The sequence below is a fragment of the Gopherus evgoodei genome, chromosome 1 (assembly GCF_007399415.2).
Source record: "Gopherus evgoodei ecotype Sinaloan lineage chromosome 1, rGopEvg1_v1.p, whole genome shotgun sequence".
Classification (NCBI taxonomy): Eukaryota; Metazoa; Chordata; order Testudines; family Testudinidae; genus Gopherus; species Gopherus evgoodei.
The window spans coordinates 229,778,547-229,797,337 of NC_044322.1; the positions used below are offsets into that span (position 1 = coordinate 229,778,547).

The 18,791-nt window shown below is 41.1% G+C and overlaps 1 protein-coding gene across 3 annotated transcripts in view; it reads right to left on the reverse strand.

Annotated features, from left to right (window-relative positions):
* The window catches only part of VWF (von Willebrand factor), a 252,449-nt gene that overhangs the window by 24,732 nt on the left and 208,926 nt on the right, over positions 1–18,791 (reverse strand). For all 3 annotated transcript variants that reach the window (XM_030538805.1, XM_030538814.1, XM_030538797.1), the window contains exons 44-46: positions 7,949–8,059; positions 2,108–2,291; positions 1,376–1,416 (exon numbers count right to left, since the gene is read on the reverse strand). In XM_030538805.1, the coding sequence (XP_030394665.1) occupies positions 1,376–1,416; positions 2,108–2,291; positions 7,949–8,059 (336 nt within the window). The remainder of the gene's footprint in view (positions 1–1,375; positions 1,417–2,107; positions 2,292–7,948; positions 8,060–18,791) is intronic.

Here is an 18,791-nt window from a genome sequence, read left to right on the forward strand (position 1 = left end):
AGACCACATTTGATTAAATAAATGGCTCATTCTCATATAGAACAGTAATACATTTTGGATCAAAAATTGCAAGACAAATCTGTGTGTTGCTGGGTAAAGAACTAAGATGAGCCACTCATGCAAGGGACTTCAGGGTCAGGCTAGCAATAACATGAAGGTGTAAATGCATTGCTTAGTTACAGTACAGAATGCGTCGATATCCTAGAATGCATGAGAATGTCATTATTATATTACATGACCTAAGGTCATGATTAGGGTCTGCATGGAATATTGTAGCCAGGTTTTGACACTATAAATCCCAATAGGGATGCATATCTTCTAAAAAAGGTAAATAGGATTCAAAGAAAGGAAGCATATTACAACATAAAAACTCATCCCGCAATGTGTTGACAGAAATTGTGTGTTCCTCTGTGGATTTCATTCTGCGGGGAAGGAAATCTCTTACGCAGAAGGAAGGAATGTTTTGATGACAGGGCTGTAGTTCTGATCAGATGACAAGTTTATGCATACATTATGTGAAAAACAAGAGACTGAAAAGGGTTCTTATTGCAGTGTGTAGTAGGTACCACAGAGATTTGGCAATACTGATATTTTAAATAAGCAGCAAGAGGAAAATTTATGGACACTCCTGGAATTTAGAGATTAAAGTTTAGGTTAAATGCATGGAGGGGCTTGTTCCTCTCGAGGGTGATCAGCATATTTGGAATTCTCTCTTACTAGATATACTGCCAGAATATGGATTTCAGAAAACAATGGTCAACTGCTAGGACTCACCAAAGATAGTTTTGGGTATACATGAGCTCAGATGCTTAACTCTGATCATTCTCACTGTCATGCGTAAGGTTTAACCAGCCACTAGATGTGAGGAGGTCAAGAAGGAATTTTCTCTCAGTTTTGTTAGGGATCTTGAGGGTGAGATGGGGTCAAGTAGTGAGAAGCACTAAAAGCAAAGGAGAATTTCCCCTCCCCTCAGATGCTGTACTGAATGCTTTCCTTCCTATTTGAATCTGCTTTAACCTCTGGGTGGGGCAAGAGAATTTTCTCATTTCTCTGAAATGAGCAAGGATCATCTATTGGAATATTTCTCACAATCTGTTTCCTGTGAGTGCGGTGGTCTGAAAGTACTTACAAGGCCCCCATCATCACAGTATCCAAAGAGACGCCCAAGGTCAGAAAGAGCATCTGTGGCACAGTGAGGAATTCAACCCAGATCCCTTGAGCCCCGGTCTAACCATGAGACCACGCTTTCCAAGTCTCTGTTTGAGGAAGGGGAGTCTGTAAATGGTATCTACATAGTAGTTCATTTATACTCTACAAATTCTCATTAAAATATTTAAATATCTTAGAGGCATTTGACATAAGAATACTATCTTACCCCGAGAATGGTGCCATTTAGAACACAACCATTCACAGGTTCTGGAAAAGAAAACATATACTTATTAGTGTTACCTATGACACTGCAATAAGGTTGTATATATTATAGCTCTGATCCTGCACGCCTGGTAAAATTTCCACTGATGTCAATGGGAGCTGTCCCTGCATGAAGATGGCAAGATTTGGCCCTACCCATACATCATAACTCTCAGAGGCCCTAATTTTGGCAGTGCTGTTCTGAATTCCCCTTCTGAACCTTGCTTAGCTGCCTATTTCTTTCAAATATGTAGCATGAAGTCCCCTACAGTTCAGGCTTCCCACTTACAGAAGATCCCCTGACAGCTGCTCTATCAATGGTAGACTCTTCTCCTTTTTCTCTCCACTCTCACTGCTCTCCCCCACTCCTATCCTCACAGCTTCTCACACCAGTATTTCCGTAAGCCAAGTTCAGAGGCAGACGACAAAGAGACAAGGAGAGTGACTTGCAAAGAGGAAGTAATAACATGGTCACTGTAACTAATCAAATTTGAGTTTCTTCTTTAACAGCCAGGGCTGTTTGCTACTGTCTGGAGGGTGCTGCAGTTTGTATTCACAATATTACAGGACAACTTCAGATTAAATTCGTTTATGTAACATGCATTTTTGTAGGCTCTTAATGAGATGTACAAAATCAATGAGTGAGCCACAGAACTCAAATCCTCTGATGATGCTGTTAGCAGTTGTGAAACCTTACCGCACCGGCAGGAGGGACAGCAATTTGTTATTCGGTCACAGCGCAACTCATATCCTAAATGGCAGGTGGGTGCATCCATCTGAGAACATGACACGTTCCTTTTCTCAACAAAAACTTCGTCGTTCACTCTGACACACTTGTTGATAATGCAAGGGCTGAAGGGGGATCGCCACTCTGTGCCGACCTAAGCATGGGAGATTGCAAAAGGGTTAGGAGGAGTTGGTCATGTTTGTGCAGTGGATAGAGGAGAGGACACCATAACAAACCCAAAATGATGATTGATTTAAGCTGTTGGACACAGACCCAAGCAGTTATTCCCTATGCTTTAACTCCCAGAATTTTCAGCAAGGACCATGGTAGCCACTTGTCAGCACACAGTTCTCCCTAAATCTTGGTGTGGACTGTGAGGTCATGAAATAGACTGCTGAATAGATTACAGAATTTAGGGGTGACAGCGACAGATTTAGGAGAAGTTTTACTCCATGAAAATTGTGTGTAGGGGGACCGATTAATAGATTTAACTTAAAAAATTGCTCTTTGTGGCTGCCCTGGTTTCAGAGGAACTATGGTAGATTTGTCTGTTTCTGAGGGGCCTTGTGGGAATTCAGACTTACAGAGACAGAGGCAGACTTTGGTAACATGTTTTGGACAAAAAGGATTTGTGAATGGAGAAAGGGGTCAGGTCCTTGTTGCTGGATAAAGATGGTGGTACTTGCCACTGGGTGAGAAAGAGAGGGACCGTCAAGATCATACTGCTAGGGAGGGATGCCACAGCAAGCCAGAAAAAAGGGGTTATAGTTGCATGATGGGAGGAGGTGCTGACAGAGGCCAGGCCAAAGTCTTGGTCCTGTGCAATCCTACATTTGCCTAGTGAAATCATAAACCATGGGATTCTGGGGCTCACTGAAATCTAACATTGTTAAAGTTTATACTATGCTTTCAAGAGCTAAATCACTGTACAAATGTTGAATATTATTACAGCTATATTATGTAAGGGTGCCAGATAGAACTGGGACTTTCACCGTGACTGTAATCCACAGGGGCACAAACACCGACAGTGAAGGAAGATTGACAATAAGTAAGAATCATTTCAGAATCTTGGGAAAGGAACTGAAGAAGAAATTGACTTCCCTTCTGTGCCAAGAACAAGCAAAGAAAGTAAACGACTGATACTAAACACCAACTGATAGGTGCCACAGCAATCTGTGAGCGCCTTGTATTTTGAGATCCATTGAATGTATTCTCTGACTTGAGACATTTTGGGAACATCTTTCTGTCTTTTGACTTCTTGGGAAAGATCTGAAGGGCTCAATCCTGTAAGAATTAACTCCCAGTGACATTGGCTCTGATTCAGCAAGGTACTCAAGCATGTGTCTAGCTTTAGGAATGGGAGTGGTTCTTAATGGGAGATGAGGAAGAGCCAAGCCCCTTCCAAGATTTTTTTCTTAATGATGTTTCCCCATTCACTATGAGACACATGATGTGGTACATTTAAAAAAAAATCAAATTAAAATAAATACATAATAAATCATTCATCATAATTACCGATTAAAGACCATGAGCTATTTTAGTTTGTGGCTTTTCGTTTGAGAAAAATCACCTTGGTTCTAGTAGACAGAAGATGAAGGTAGAACTCATTGCAAAATACGTCCAAATTAAAAATATTCATTAAGGGAAAAAAGGCTGATAAATATTCAAAGTCATTTACACAACTCTGGCAGCATAAAGGGTCTTTATAGTGGATATACCGTGTAACTTACTACCAGAGTGTTGTCAAGGGGCTTTAGTGTAAATGACAATCGGGCTCTCATTTTCTAATACTAACAAGAGCATCAACCTTCAATGTATGAGACACGGGGAAAGTCAGTCCACTTTTTTCTGTCATCCAATGAGTTATTTCAGTGCTAATGGCTAGAAAGAGACACAGCTACACACATCGGTGTGTATGGATTCTATGGTTTATATAGGACAGTAAAGAATAGTAAATGCAGTGGAAAATGACAGCATGTTTCTTTGAAAACTTGATTTGTAAAGCAGAGAATGATGTTGGCACATAGGACTGCTGTCAGTTAAAATGTGAGGGTTGAAGACTTTGAGCTGTTGCATTATTTATTAATTATTATTATTATTAAGGAAAGAAGCTGATTTTCTTTGCAAAAATGCAATGAAGAATTAGCACTGAATAGTTGTAGACAGCAATATGAAGAACAGTGGAAGCAGTTTAGCAAATCTGTTTTAAACTGGGGAGGAGAAGCAGGAGAAATGGAAGGTCTAGCATTCTATTATATTTAACTTACTATTTTCCTTCCCTACTGTTTTGATCCCCAACCGCTGCACAGGATTAGGCAATTTAATGCTACTCGGGCAGGCAGAGGCTTGCCAAGGCTCGCAGGGTTAAGAGCAGAACAAAATGATTAGGCTGAAGAAATATGTAAATTAAAGGGAAAAGAAAACCAGTATCCCACTAGTCTGCAAAGCATGGTGGATATCTGCTGCACATGTAAATGGGGTCTGTGTTTTTTCCCTTTATTATTTATTTCATTTTTTTCCAGCTATTCATTTACTATTGAACTCTCTGCAACAGTCACAAAGAAATTCTACTCAATGTGGTGCTGAAAATAAAATGTTATTCTGAGCAGACAACAAGTGCAGCACAGGCAACCACAGTACTGGCTTCTTCTTACTATCCCCTGGAAATGTGCTTCAACTCTGAGCCACCCTTTTTAATGAGGGGAGAGAGAACTCATTCTCCATCTAGAGCTGTCACCAAGACCTGCAATGTTTGCCAAAAAGCAGTTTTGTTTTGACATTTTCAGAATGAAACGTTTTGATTTTTCAGTTCAAAATGGGCTTTTGTTTGGAATTTCCATGCATTTTTAAATGTTAAAAAATCCTTGACATTAAATTGAAATGTTGTGTTCAACCCAAAATGTTTATTTCAACTTTTTGATTCACAGAACATTTTTAAAAAACTCATTTGTTTTCAGTTCAACCCAAAACAGATTTATTTTTCAGTCTTTTGGAATTGCCAGCACACTCAAAATCTGTTATTTGCACACCTCTATCTCCATCCCCTTTCAGTCCCTGGCATCACTGAGTGTGCCAATGAATATCCCAATGCGATATCCTGCTTGAAGCACACTGACACCAGCTACTCAGTTCAAACAGTCCACTGCACAGACTTCATATGGTAATATCTTTAGGTCGCATCTAACCTCAGATAGATTGAGCTGGCAACCTACAGATGAATAAGGCGTGGTCTACATGGGGGGAGGAGGAGGGAATTGATCTACATTATGCAACTTCAGCTACATGAATAATGTAGCTGAAGTCGATGTACTTAGATTGACTTACTGTGGTGTCTTCACTGTGTTGAGTCGACTGCTGCTGCTGCTGCCCATTGACTCCGCCTGCACCTCTTGTGGTGGAGAAGTACAGGAGTCGACAGGAGAGCGCTCGGGGATTGGTTTATCACATCTAGACTAAGTGTTCACGGTGGTCAGTATGGTGGTACCAATCTCTTGAGCCACCCATAGTAAAGTTCTAATCTTATATACACAAAGGACAGAGAGATGGTCTTTTTCAGTTATCAAACATTGAACAGTGGACGTGGGTGTTTACAGCCAGAAATGACTGAGTGCTATAAAAAATCATCACTTCTTTTCAGTATTACCGGTTGACTTTCAAAGGCTAAGAAAAACTCAGTTTACATCATTCCACGCCCCACGTTTATGGACAGCAGACGTTAGCAGTTTAACGCTCTGATGCCATTAAATTCCACCTGATCTGCAAGAAGGGAGTGGGTGTCTTTACAGCAGATCACTGTTATTCAACAGTGCTCATCCTGCAGGAATGTTGAGGCTGTGGGGCTGCATGTTTTATAACAAAGTTCTATGACTTCAGGAACATAGAATCATGTGTGCTGTCTCAGTGTTGTGTCAAATTTCAGAAGCAACAAGGACTACTTACATGTTTAAAGGCAAAACAAAATCCAAAATATTTTGAATTAGAATGTCTGGGAAAGAATCATCAGGGACCCAATTTAGCAAAGCACTAGAACATATGTTTAAAGTTAAGCCTAGATAGATCTATCCAAATAATCGACTTGCTGAACAAACCAAAAAATTTTTTTAAAGAGTTTTAGATTAACATTCCTCCCAGAATCAGTTTTATTGGCTAAATAAATCAATAATTTTGACTCAAAATGAAATGTTTCATTTTAATTTGGGCAATTTTAAACTGAATTTTTATTAAAAGCAAAGGAAATTCAGAAATGCCATTCACAAAACCACCAGAGGTGATGGAGGTGCCCCCTCCCCCAGCTCTATTGTCAGGGGACTCATCTGGGAGGGGAAAGAATTGGGCTCCAGTCCCTGTTCCAATGAATATTTAATTATTTATACAAAGTGGAACAGGACCACTGAGAGAGACCCACACCAGAATATCCCATAACCAAGTGGTCAGGACCTTCACCTGTAATGGGGGAAATCCAAGTTCAAATCCCTACCCATATCATGCAGAGCAGAGATTTGAAGTGGTGGCCTCCTGCATCCCAGCTGAGTGCTCTAGCCATGGTTCTATAAAGGGGATACCTCCTCCTCTTTTGTGAATGGCATCTAATCTGCTGGTGACTCTAGGCCCGCCATTTTTGCATTTTGCCAACATGTGGCAAATTTGCAAATAGTTTTGCTCAGTTCAAAACTGCATTTTTCAGTGAATAAATGCTTTGTTTAAAAAATGTTGCCCAGCTCTGAGCATGGGTTTAAGTCTCATCTGTTTTAATTAGATTTATACATGTGCTTAATTTTTTTTACCAAATCAGGGCTTATTGGTTCACATCCAAGAATTAAACTATTTTTAAAGCAAGAGGGAAATGCAAATATTTTGCTGACTAAATTATTTTGATAGGTTATCCTATATTCAAGAAGGTTTAATGTCTTCCTGTTCCTTTTTTTTAGCGTCACTAATATGTGAGAACTCTTTCTAAAAGATATGCACTAGCTCAAACAGAAGCTATGGGCTTGACGCAGGAATTAATGTGTCATGTTCTATGGTCTGTGTTATTTAGAAGGTTGGACTAGATAATCTTGATGTTCTTTCTTGTCATACAATCTATGACAGTAGAGTCTGAACCAAGTGAATTATGACTGGCTCAGGTTAACAGAGCCTAAAACATTAAGATTAAAAGACTTTGGTAGTTTGAGCATGGTACTGGAAGATACAAATTCCTTCCTCTTCTACTGACTTGCTGTTTGACTGTGGGCAAGTCACCCAGGCTACGTCTACACTACGAGGTAGAGATGTGGTTCTTAGCTTGCGTACACATACTCGCTCTAGCTCTTTGAGAGCCAGACCAAGAATGAACAGTAGTCACAGGGAGCAGCAGCAGGGGCATGGCACAGCCATGGAGTACAAATCCAACTTCACCCTGTGGGTACATACAGCTCCGCAGCTGCTGCCTGCGTTACTGCAGCTGCACTGCTATTTAGACATGTGCTGGATCTCCTACAGCACCTGTGAGTATGTGTCAGGAAATTGGGAACCACACCTCTCGCTCATAGTGCACAAGGAGGCTTAGTCGCTCTGTGCCTCAGTTGGGCATAATATCATCTCCCGCACAGAAGCATTGTAAGGTTTACTTTAAATTTGTAACATGCATTTGAAGATGTGAACTCCTAATAAACTATACATGGACATGACATGACAACCAGCTGATCTGTTTACACAATAAGCAACCTGCGCATTTTCCCTTCTCCTCTAGAAGAGAAAAACAGTTTAGTTCCGTCTCCTAAACAAGGAGGACTGAGCACATTGTTAGCAGCATGGAACTCTTGACCTTACCTCATGCAAATGAACATCTACATCCCCTCGAAACCATGAGTTCTGCTCTTCACACATAGTCTTCTGACATTTTCCGCAACACTCCCCTTCCCGGTTGACATATGTATATCCCTGTAAGAGGAGAACAAGGTAGTGGTTGTAGTTATATTAGAAAGCCACACAAGAAAATGAGAAGTTTGATGATGATACATTTGCAAGAGACACTTAACATTAAGGTTGTGTCATAGTACAATTTCTTATTGTATAATGCAGTTTAAACAAAACTATAGAGACACAGGAACTGCTGTAACAGAACAAACGGTCCACGGTAAGTGGCCAATATTATGTGTTTCAGAAGAATGTGAAAAACCCTCATAATTGTGCAATATTATTCACTAGAGGTAGAGACTTCTGATTATCGGCTGCTGATTCGTTTACTGAAGCCACTGATTTTTTCCCACTAACTAGTGTAACTGCAGACATTATTCTTATTCACGTGTCTAGTCAATTTTGAATCTTACTAAGGGCCTGGTCCTGAAAGGATATGAGCATCTCCAGTGAAGTGCTGAGCTGCCTTTCTCTGAATTCAATGAGAGTCAATGGTGCCTAGCACTTTGCAGGATTACCATCATTAATTATTATTATTACTATTATTGTGTTGCATGAACACTAGCAGGCTCCAAATAAGGATCAGAGCTCCATTGCACTAGATTCTGTACAAATCATGCAGTAAAAAAGAGATAACTCCAGCCCCAAAGTGCTTACAATTTAGATTTCTGACAAGATTTAACTGATAGATGAAACAAACAAGCAAAGATGGATGGGGAGGCTGAGGTAACATTGAAATGAGCATGTTTTGGTCCCTAAACTATTTCTTTCAATAATATCTTACAGCAGTGAGTTCCAACATTTAATTGTATACAAGCATTTTATTTTATCCAGGTAAAATTTGTTGCACTTTGTACTACCCTCTAGTTTTGAGGAAGAGCAAATTAATGCACTCGACTGGCCTATTCCTCTTATTTTCTATCACAATCATTTCATTTATTCCTTGTCTGTGCTGTAAAAGACCTGTCACAGTCCACTATACCAGGACTTCACAACCCAAGGCACCTCATGCACAGGTTAGTTATGAAGAAGTGCCCACTGGCTTGGACCCTACATATTGGAAAAAAATAGCAGCAAAATCTTTCAGACACTTTGGCCCAATGAGAGCAAGCAAAAGGGAAGAAAAACAACAGCACATCTCTCTTCTCCCTCTCCCCTCATGCCACACCCCATCTCAGAGCAGCTTCTCTTCTGCCTCAACTCTTTTGCTTTCACAGCGATCAGCTCTGAGGGAAGCTCTCAAGTGGCTGCAAAGAACTGTGGGATAGGTTAAGTCCTGGGAGGAAACCCAATGTGAATGCCAGGTTAAATAAACCTTTAAGAATCACAGTCTCATCTCCATTTAAAAAAAAACCCAACAAAACAGCTATATAACTGGGGAGGGGGGCTAATGGTTTTGCTGATTTACAACTATTACAGAATAAGCAACTGTAAGAAAACTATTCTAGCAGCATCATGAACAGTCAGCAAAAAGGGAATTCAAAATTAAGGGTGAATCAGAAAAATGTTTAATATGTTCAGCCATCTGACTGGGTTTACTCTCAAACAAAGGCAAAGAGTTATTCAGAGTTGCTATAGCCAATATCCTCAGTTTGCAGATAATTGCATATGGAGCAGAAAAATGTATTGGCTGATCATTTCACTGGTGATTTGGCCACTACTTTCCTTCATAAAATAACCAAGCACCACACAGTATACAACACTGGAGCATCTGGCTAACTGAAAGAAAGCAATGATATTTATTTTTCCATCTCTGGGTTTGAAAACATGGATCCCCATAGGGCATAGAGCAGGTTTACTTTCAATACTGAGCAGGCAACATGATGATCTGAATTTGAGATGGGACTAAAATATTAAATAAGCTCAGTGCCAGCTTTCACTCTGGTTTTACATCTGTACAGTGGATGGCTGCTTTTTAGGAAGGCTCTGCCTGGATATTGGAAACATTGACCCCATTACTCCTGTCCCAGTCACAGTTAGCCCTGCCAACATCAATATCAGCCTCTTTTCATGGACAGCCCAATCGCTGTACCTGAAAGCATGAGCCACCTTGCATAATGAATGGGGCAGAACAGAGTGCAAAACTGACTGATCTTCCTGACAAAGAGATGTATTTAACAGAGTTGTTTGGGGAATATTTTGTTCTCATGAAACATTTCAGTTAAAACACTTTTTTTTTTTTTTTTACTGTTTTGGTCAATTTTTCTTTGCAGATTTTCAGGTTTCCATTGAAAATTTTCAGTTTGAAACCAAAACATTTTTGGTTTTCAACAAAAAATGTTCAATAAAAATATTTTTTTTTCCATAAGAATTTCTGTTTTGCCAAAAAAATATGAGGTAAAAATCTTTCAATGGGAAATTTTCCTCCAGTTCTAGTATTTAACTTAGAAATTCAAAACAGCCTCATGAAGAGTTTACCTGAACACATTTTAGCCTGTAGATTCTGTAAACAGTTTGCAAACAGACTATACATTTGACCTTTCAATATTAAACCTCCATGACTGGGCACTTAAGCATGGCTTCTGTTCCCTTTTTGAATAACTTTTATGTTGTCTTTTAATATAAATATTTTAGGCCTTGGCCCTGCAGTGTGACTCATGTGGACAGATCTCTGAAAGTAATTGGGCTTTCTGAGGGCACAGAGGTTTGCCCACATACATCACAGTGGAAGACTGAGTCTTTAGTAGCATAATTTTGATTGTGTGTGAAGTCATGCTGCTGAATCTGTTATTTTGCATTGCTTCAGTTTGTTAAATATATGTCAGAAGCACCTATGGCATGTGACAGATGCTTTTTATCTTTGTTATAAATTCAAATAGACAAATAAAAATAAGATAATTAGTTGCTTTTGCCCAGAATTTACTGTTTCTTGAGTAAGTGGATCCTGGCTATGGGATCTGAAATTGCAAAGAAAAGAGGGTGAAAATAATAGATTTGAAATATGCTTCAGAATTCTCAACAATTTTCACAAATACATTTTCTCCCAACTAGTGGCCTAGCTAGAGGTGCAAATGACATCATGGCTTTTTGCGGGACTGGAAACTGAGTCAGACCCTCTATGGATCTGGCTCATTTATGATACTCAGGTCTCCTCTACAGTATAAAGAATTATTCTCCAGAAGACAAATTAGTCAATTTATTTACAACATGAAAGTAAGAGCTCACAAGTACAACAGTTCCTTTTATTTGTTTTAAAACACAAGTAGGTGCAAGTTAATTTTTAGTAAAGGAAAATACATGACTATCAGGAAAAATAAGCTCATTTTAGCCAGCTCAATAACCTCCTAAAAGAAGTGATGGAAGCCTGTTTGAGGATCTGAAACTCAACTGGATAAAGAACTAGAACATATATTGCTGGGAACAACCCTCCACTGGGTAGTGTATGGACAAAATGATCTAGGGTACATCTAACACTGCCCCCTCCCTGGCTTCAGAGCCTGGGCTCCAGCCCAAACTCAAATGTCTACACAGGTATTTTTAGCGCCATAATGTGAGCCCGTCTGTAGACCTGGGCTCTGACTCGTTGCAGTGAGTTTGAAAATGCAGTGTAGACAGACCTCTAGTAGATCCTTAGATACTATGGTGATGAGTGCCACATACATTTGTGGATAGCTTGGATTAGACAGATTAGACAATCTTTACCACCACTATCCTCCATAGTTCTGGGACCACTTGTGATGCAGAAATGCAACATTGTTTGACACTTTTTGTTCAAGTTTTTACTTACTGCACTGACTCAACATTCTGCTAGTTCCTCTGTTTTCAATGACTGATCTTCTGCTTTTATTTCCCCCTCTGCCCTGGTCTTTTATACATTTGGATTTCACATTTCAAATAGAGATTCAAAGATCAGAATGAGTCTGTGGTAAGTTTCCAAGCGTCTGTCACATTGACATGAAGATCACTGTCTATGGGTCTAAAAAATCCTATTGCCCTGGGAGGTAAGCAATAACGAACAGAAATCATGCTTCACACTTGAGCAGGTGCACATGGCTGACTTGGGAGTAATAATAAGCAGCAGCTGTGGGGAAACTTACAAGTGTTTAGTTACACTGACTCTTTCCCCCTGCACAAGCTGTGAGACAGAGTTGGGCTCAAAAAGGGAAGGTGACAGCATATGGATAAAATCACAGGATAGAGAATATTCACACTCTGTTGAATTGGAGTTAGGTTTGCAATAAACATAGGAGGAACTTGAGTTAATTCCATGCCCTTCAGAAGTGACAGAGGATTTTACACTCTGATTCATTGACTATTTAAGGTTATTAAAGGGATCCACATATTCTGTGACTTGGCATATTTCCACATATTCTCTTTAATTCTAACTTTCCGTGAGGTCTGGGAGCTGCTGCACACTTCATCCTCAGGAGGATGCTGAGTCTTTGCAAACAGAACAGAGACTCTTTCAGCTCCCCTCTCTAACAATAGGGTGGAAAAGAGAGTGGAGATCATCCCTCAAAATAGGGACTTTTCTTAAAAATCCATGAATATTTGGCACTTAAATGCCACAGGGCTGGATATATTACAGACTGACACAGATTAAAGGGATATAATCAGAGATTGAGAGAGACTGAGATAGCTCCAAAAGGATTTATTTGGATGATGCTGAAATAGTCAGGCCAGCTCCTCAGCTGGTGTAAATCAGCACAGCTCTATTGATTGAGCTACACTGATTTACACCAGCTGAGCACCTGGCCCACAGTTTACAAGTCTTCAAAGCATTAAGATTTATTGTACCTTGTTCTGCAATGAGCTAATGCAATAAAAATAAAGCATTCATAACAATCTTCCGAGTCATTTACATGGTTACTAAATACGATCATTTCACAGTCAACATTCAAACTACAGTCTTCCTTTAAAATATATTTTCTTTGATCTTTCATGCACATAACGCTAGCCTTTTACAGTCACGCTTAACATATGGGAGAAGACAAACTTTGCAACTTCAAAGAAAAATGTCAGTTTGAAATACTGGAGATTAAAGTAATAGATTTCATGGTCAGCATCCATTACAATCATCATTTGCCATGCCTCGGCACGAATGCTCCAAATGCTCTTGTGTTATAATTTAACATAATTCTCAAGAGGCCTGAAAATCTTTCATAATCGATTTACACACACTTAGCCAAATGGGTCTGATTAAGATGTGTATCACTGAAAGTTATGTATGAAATGCTTTTCATAATCACATCACCCTTAAACTGAGTATGTTTATATCATTTACCCAGGTTCCTGATTTTAAGGATGCTGACAGGAAGCAAGAATGAAAGCAGGTGTTCCCTTCACATTAATTAGTGTTTGTATAGTCCTTTGAAATTGTAACCCGCTGTATTATTATTATGCTCCAGAGAGCTATTTTGATGTACTCATACAGAAATCATGTTGAAAAACCTCCAGGAGAACAGTAAGGTGCAGACACTACTCCTCCTTGTGGCAGATTCAGCAATTACAGCAATGACACATTTTCTCTCCCAGAAACTCCTTGCTACTAGAAAGAATGAGATGGGGAGAAAAGAGAAACAAGGGCTGTGACACAGGTCAAAGCAAATTCATTTATATTTTGCAAGTTGGAGTTGATCTGAATGGAAAGCTTTTGGGGTGGATTTTATTTCATTGTTAATTTTTTATATTTGTACAAACATCTTGAAATAGGTGCATTTTAATGAAAAATGTAGAAACGTATCACACAAAATAAATAGAGAGTTTTGAAAACAAGGTCAGTTTTGAAATTGATCTTACCATGAAGGATCTAGGGGTTATAGTAGATCACAAACTAAATATGAATCAACAACGTAATACTGTTGCAAAAACAGCTAACATCATTCTGGGATGTGTTAGCAGAATTGTTGTAAGCAAGACAAAAGAAGAGGAGGTTAATTTCTGTAACTGGTGGTTCTTCAAGATGTGTGGTCCCTATTTGTATTCCATACATGGGTGTGCATATGATGAATGTGCCTGAGTCCAGAAGGTTTTCCTAGCAGTGTATGTCAACCCACACGTGCATTGAGCCTCTCCAGTGTCCCTCTTGCTGCTGAGTAGTCCAGTCTGCGGCAGAGGGTGTGGAGGGCGGGTACTGGAACACAAATAGGGACCACACATCTCAATGAACCTCCAGTTACAGGTAAATAACCTCCCCTTCTTCTTCTTCGAGTGATGGTCCCTATATGCATTCCAGACATGGGTGATTAGCGAGCAGCGGTCAGTGCAGAGGTGGGTGTGAGGATGTGATAGGAAATGAAGTCTGCAGTATGATTTGGCCCATAGCAGCATCTGCAGCTGCCACTTGCTAAATGACATAGTGGATCATGAATGTGCGGATGTAGCACCAGGTTGTTGCATGACAGATGTCTTGCCATGAAGATGTCTGTGAGGCAGGCTGATGTAGTCTCTTGTGCTTGCATCTGTTGTATTAGTATGTTGGATTGTGTGTAGCATTCGTGGATGCAGCTAGAGACCCATTTGGAGATTCATTGGGAGGAGAGGGCTTGGCCCTTGGATTGGTCAGGGATGGCCATAAATAGTTTTGTGATGTGAAAAAGGAATGAGTTCTGTGGAGGTAGAATGCTAGTGCATGGTGGACATCAAGGGAATGCAGGGCCCTGTCCATGTGGGAGGCATGTGGTTTGGGGTGGAAAACAGATAGGTGAATGCACTGATTAAGGTGGAACTCCAACACTACCTTTAAGAGGAATTTAGGGTGAAGTCATAAGCAAACTTTATCCTTGTGGGAGACGGTGTAAGGGTAGTCTGCCATCATGGCCGCCAGTTCACAGACCCATCTAGCTAAGGTAATGGCTACCAAGAATATCACCTTCCTGGAGAGGTGGGAGAGGGAGCACATTGCCAGCAGCTCGGAGGGTGGCTTTGTGAGGGCAGACAGGACGAAATTGATGTCCCATGGGATGTGGGCTTGAGCACTGGCAGGAAGGTATTGAATAAACCCCTCATGAAACAGACTATGGTAGGATGCGTAAACTCGGAGGTGCCATGCACAAGGGGCAGAAAAGCACTGAGAGCTGCTGGGTGGACTTATAGAGAGCTATGGGCAAGGCACAATGTTTTGAGATCAAGAAGGTAGTCGAGGACGCTAGGTATGGACATAATGCAGTGGATGGTGATGGTGGTGAGCCCATGAGATGAAGAGTCTCCATGTAGCTCTGTAGTAGACCCTGGTGGATGCCCTGCTCTGGAGGAAGATGTGCCTTACTAGGCATGCCCTGTCTATCCCTGAGCCCCATCCAAATACCAGGCTGTGAGATGAAGGGAGCCCAGATTGGGATGTTGAAGTCGACCTGATCTTGTATGAGATGATCCAGTAGTGTCCGGAGATGGAGTGGTGTGTGGCTGGCGAGCCTAAGAAGGTCTATAAACCAGAACTGGCATGACCAGAACGGGGCTATAAGTATTACAGTAGCTCAGTCCTGCTGGATCTTACGCAACACATGTAGGAGGAAGTGAATGGGGGGAAAAGTGTAACACAGGTTGCCTGTTCATGGGAGGAGAAGAGCTTCACCCTGCAAATCCTTCCCATGGTTCCCCTTTCAGTTTTCACAAGTGACGAAGAGGTCCCACCATGGGTTGCCCCATTGGTGGAATAGGTATCAGAGTGTGATGTTGTGAAACTCCCGCTTGTGGTTGAGGACGAGAGTCCTGCTGAGCATGTCTGCTGGGCATTTTGGGTGCTTGAGAGGCACATGCCTTGGAGCACTACATGGTGTTTGATGCACCAGTTCTAAAGTGCTCCGCTGCCAGGAGAAGGTGCTCTGAATGGCCGGGAGTTCTGGGCATGCCCGTGGAAATACCAGAGGATTCAGGTGGCATTTGTGTGGCTGGCTTGTCCAAGCAGGACGGCGGTGGAGGCAAGACAGGCAGTGCATGCACTGGTAAGCACTCTGAACAGGCAGTGGATGTTGGTACTGTTGGGTCCCATTTGCACTGAGTTTTTCCCTCCACCCAGGGCAGTTTGGGCACCGGTGCAGTCATCTCCACGTGCGACATCTCACCCAACCTGGCACAACTCGGGGAGGAAACGCTGCGCTTAGTGGCAGTCCAATGTGGGGACCTGCTCTTGGGCTCATGAGAGTGCTTCTTGATCTCAGGTCTGGGCTCGTCCTTCACCACTGGTGGTGTCAGATCCGGTACATGGGAAGAGGTCGGAGGTAGTGCTCACTGATAGTGAGATTGCTGTACTGGCGATTCTGACAATCCCAGATCAGAATGAGCACATGGTCTCATTGTTTCTTCCATGAGGAATTTATGTAGGTGGAGCTCCAGAGTTTCCTGGGTCTGAGGTGGGAAGGACTTGCAGATGGAGCGACGAGCTGGGATATGAGCCTCACTGAGGCAATAAAGACATCTCTGCTATTCGTCACTCACTGAGAATGAGCACAGGCAGAAGACACAGTTTTTAAATCCCAGAACGTGTGGCATAATCCCCAAGGGGTGTAAACATTCCTCAAACAAGGATGACTATCATCACTAACCTACTACTAATCCTACAACTGCTATCTATGCTCTAAACTACTATAAACAACTATATACAAATGGACAGAAGTCAGTCTCTTAGCAAGAGATAAAAGCACAAAGGAAAAGCGGTTCTGACTCAGATCATGCAGCCATAAGAGGGAACTGGAGGGGCATCAACCTGCACAATCTATTATACCCTTGGCTGTGAGCGTGAGGGAACACACGACACGTGTGGGTCAACGGACGCTATTAGGAAAACCTTCTGGATTCAGGTGCATGTGCACCCACTTATAGAATACATATAGGGACCATCACTTGAAGAAGTAATTCTTTCACTCTACTCAGTACTGATAAGGCCTCAACTCGAGTACTGTGTCCAATTCTGGGCACCACTTTGGGAAAGGAATGGACAAATTGGAGAAAGTCAAGAAGAGAATAACAAAAATAATTAAAGATCTAGAAAAACATAAGCCACACGGGAAGATTGACTAAACTAGGTTTGTGTAGTCTGGAGAAAAGAAGAGTAAGGGCACATGATAACTGTCTTCAAGTATGTAAAAGGTTGTTATAAAGAGGAGGGTGATAAATTGTTCTTGTTAACCACTGAGGACGGGTCAAGAAGAAATGGACTTATATTGTAGCAAGGGGATTAGACAATCGAATTACCTGGGGAAGTTGTGGAATCTCTGCCACTGGAGGTCTCCAAAAACAGGTTAGACATGCCCCTGTCAGGGATGGTCTAGATAATACTTAGTCCTGCCTCAGTGCAGGGGACTGGACTAGATGACCTATCAAGTTCCCTTCCAGTCCCACATTTCTATGATTCTATGAATGGGACCTCAGCAGAATCATTTGGAGATGGGAGGGTGATGTGCTTGGATATCTTTCTTCTGGCTGTGTTTCTACTAGGGGAAATTTGTAAGCTTTCCCCTTCTTCTTCTAGTGGTGGAAGATGTAGCATAGATAGTATATAAGGGGGAATGAGATTATTACACTTTGTCATCCAATCTTATCCTCAGCAGGATTAGACGGCACAGCTGTGAGAGCACCTGAGCCCCCTCTATACAAGAGCTTCCACCATTGCTCCCACTGGTAGGGATCCACTGGTGCAGAAACACACTCAGAAATTGTCTCATTGCAGATGCACTTGTCATCTGAGAAGGTAGCCAGCTGAACTCTGCCCATTCTGGAGACCTGGGGCTGGGAAACCACAGAGAAAGGAGATGAAGAAAAGAATAAGGATTTCAAAAGAGGTGGGATAGAGGCAGTGGCATATCTGACCTGAGTTAAGAAGCTGGCAATGTGTACATTTACAGACAGAACCTGTGGAAGATGAGAATTAGCTCATTGTCAGGCATGATGCCAACCTTATTTATGGACAGAGGTGGAGATGCACTGGAGGTCTGAATTGTTTATCTTAAGAAAAGGTTCAGGGGTAACTTTAGTCACAGTCTATAAGTATCTATATGGGGGATAGAACTTTGACAATAGAGGGCTCCTTCAATCTAGCAAACAAATGTATAACAAGATCCCAGGGCTGGAAGATGAAGTTAGATAAATTCGAACTAGAAATAAGGCATACATTTTTACCAGTGAGAGTAATTATCATTTGAACATCTTACTGAGGGTTGTGGTGGATTCTCCATCACTGGACATTTAAAAAACCAAAATTGGATGTTTTACTAAAAATTATGATCTAGTTCAAACAGAAATTAATTCAGGGTGTCCCTATGGCCTGTATTATACAGGAGGATAGACCAGATGATCACAATGGTTCCTTCTGGCCTTAATCTATGAGATATAGATAAGAGGGAGCGGTACTTGAACATGCTCTTCTTTACCAAGAAATCATAACAACGATCTCCAATTTAAGAAGCTTCCTAACACTAATACAACGTCCTCTGTGATTGCATCTGATCTAAAAGAGCTTTGTGGACTGTTCAAAGTGGGAAATTATTTTGGCTGGGGCAATGCAAATCAGTAATAAGTTTTGAAGAAATAGAGTTCTCCACTTTGAAGGTTCTGACAGCAATAGCACAGGTCCTGCCATATCTGATAATTTACTAAAACAGCATAAGAAATGGCAGATTTCCAAAGAAAGCTGCCACGGTCCCCTCTGTGATAATGCTAAACCTTTTAGCAATTACCATGCTCATGCTTAGGGCTGATTTGCACAGAACCTGCAGCTGTGTATTAATAATGATTTATTAGAGTAACAGTTTATTGACAACATTATGGCTATGAGCCAAAAGCCAGACTGATATTTTAAGGTCTGATATTTCAGAAAAAA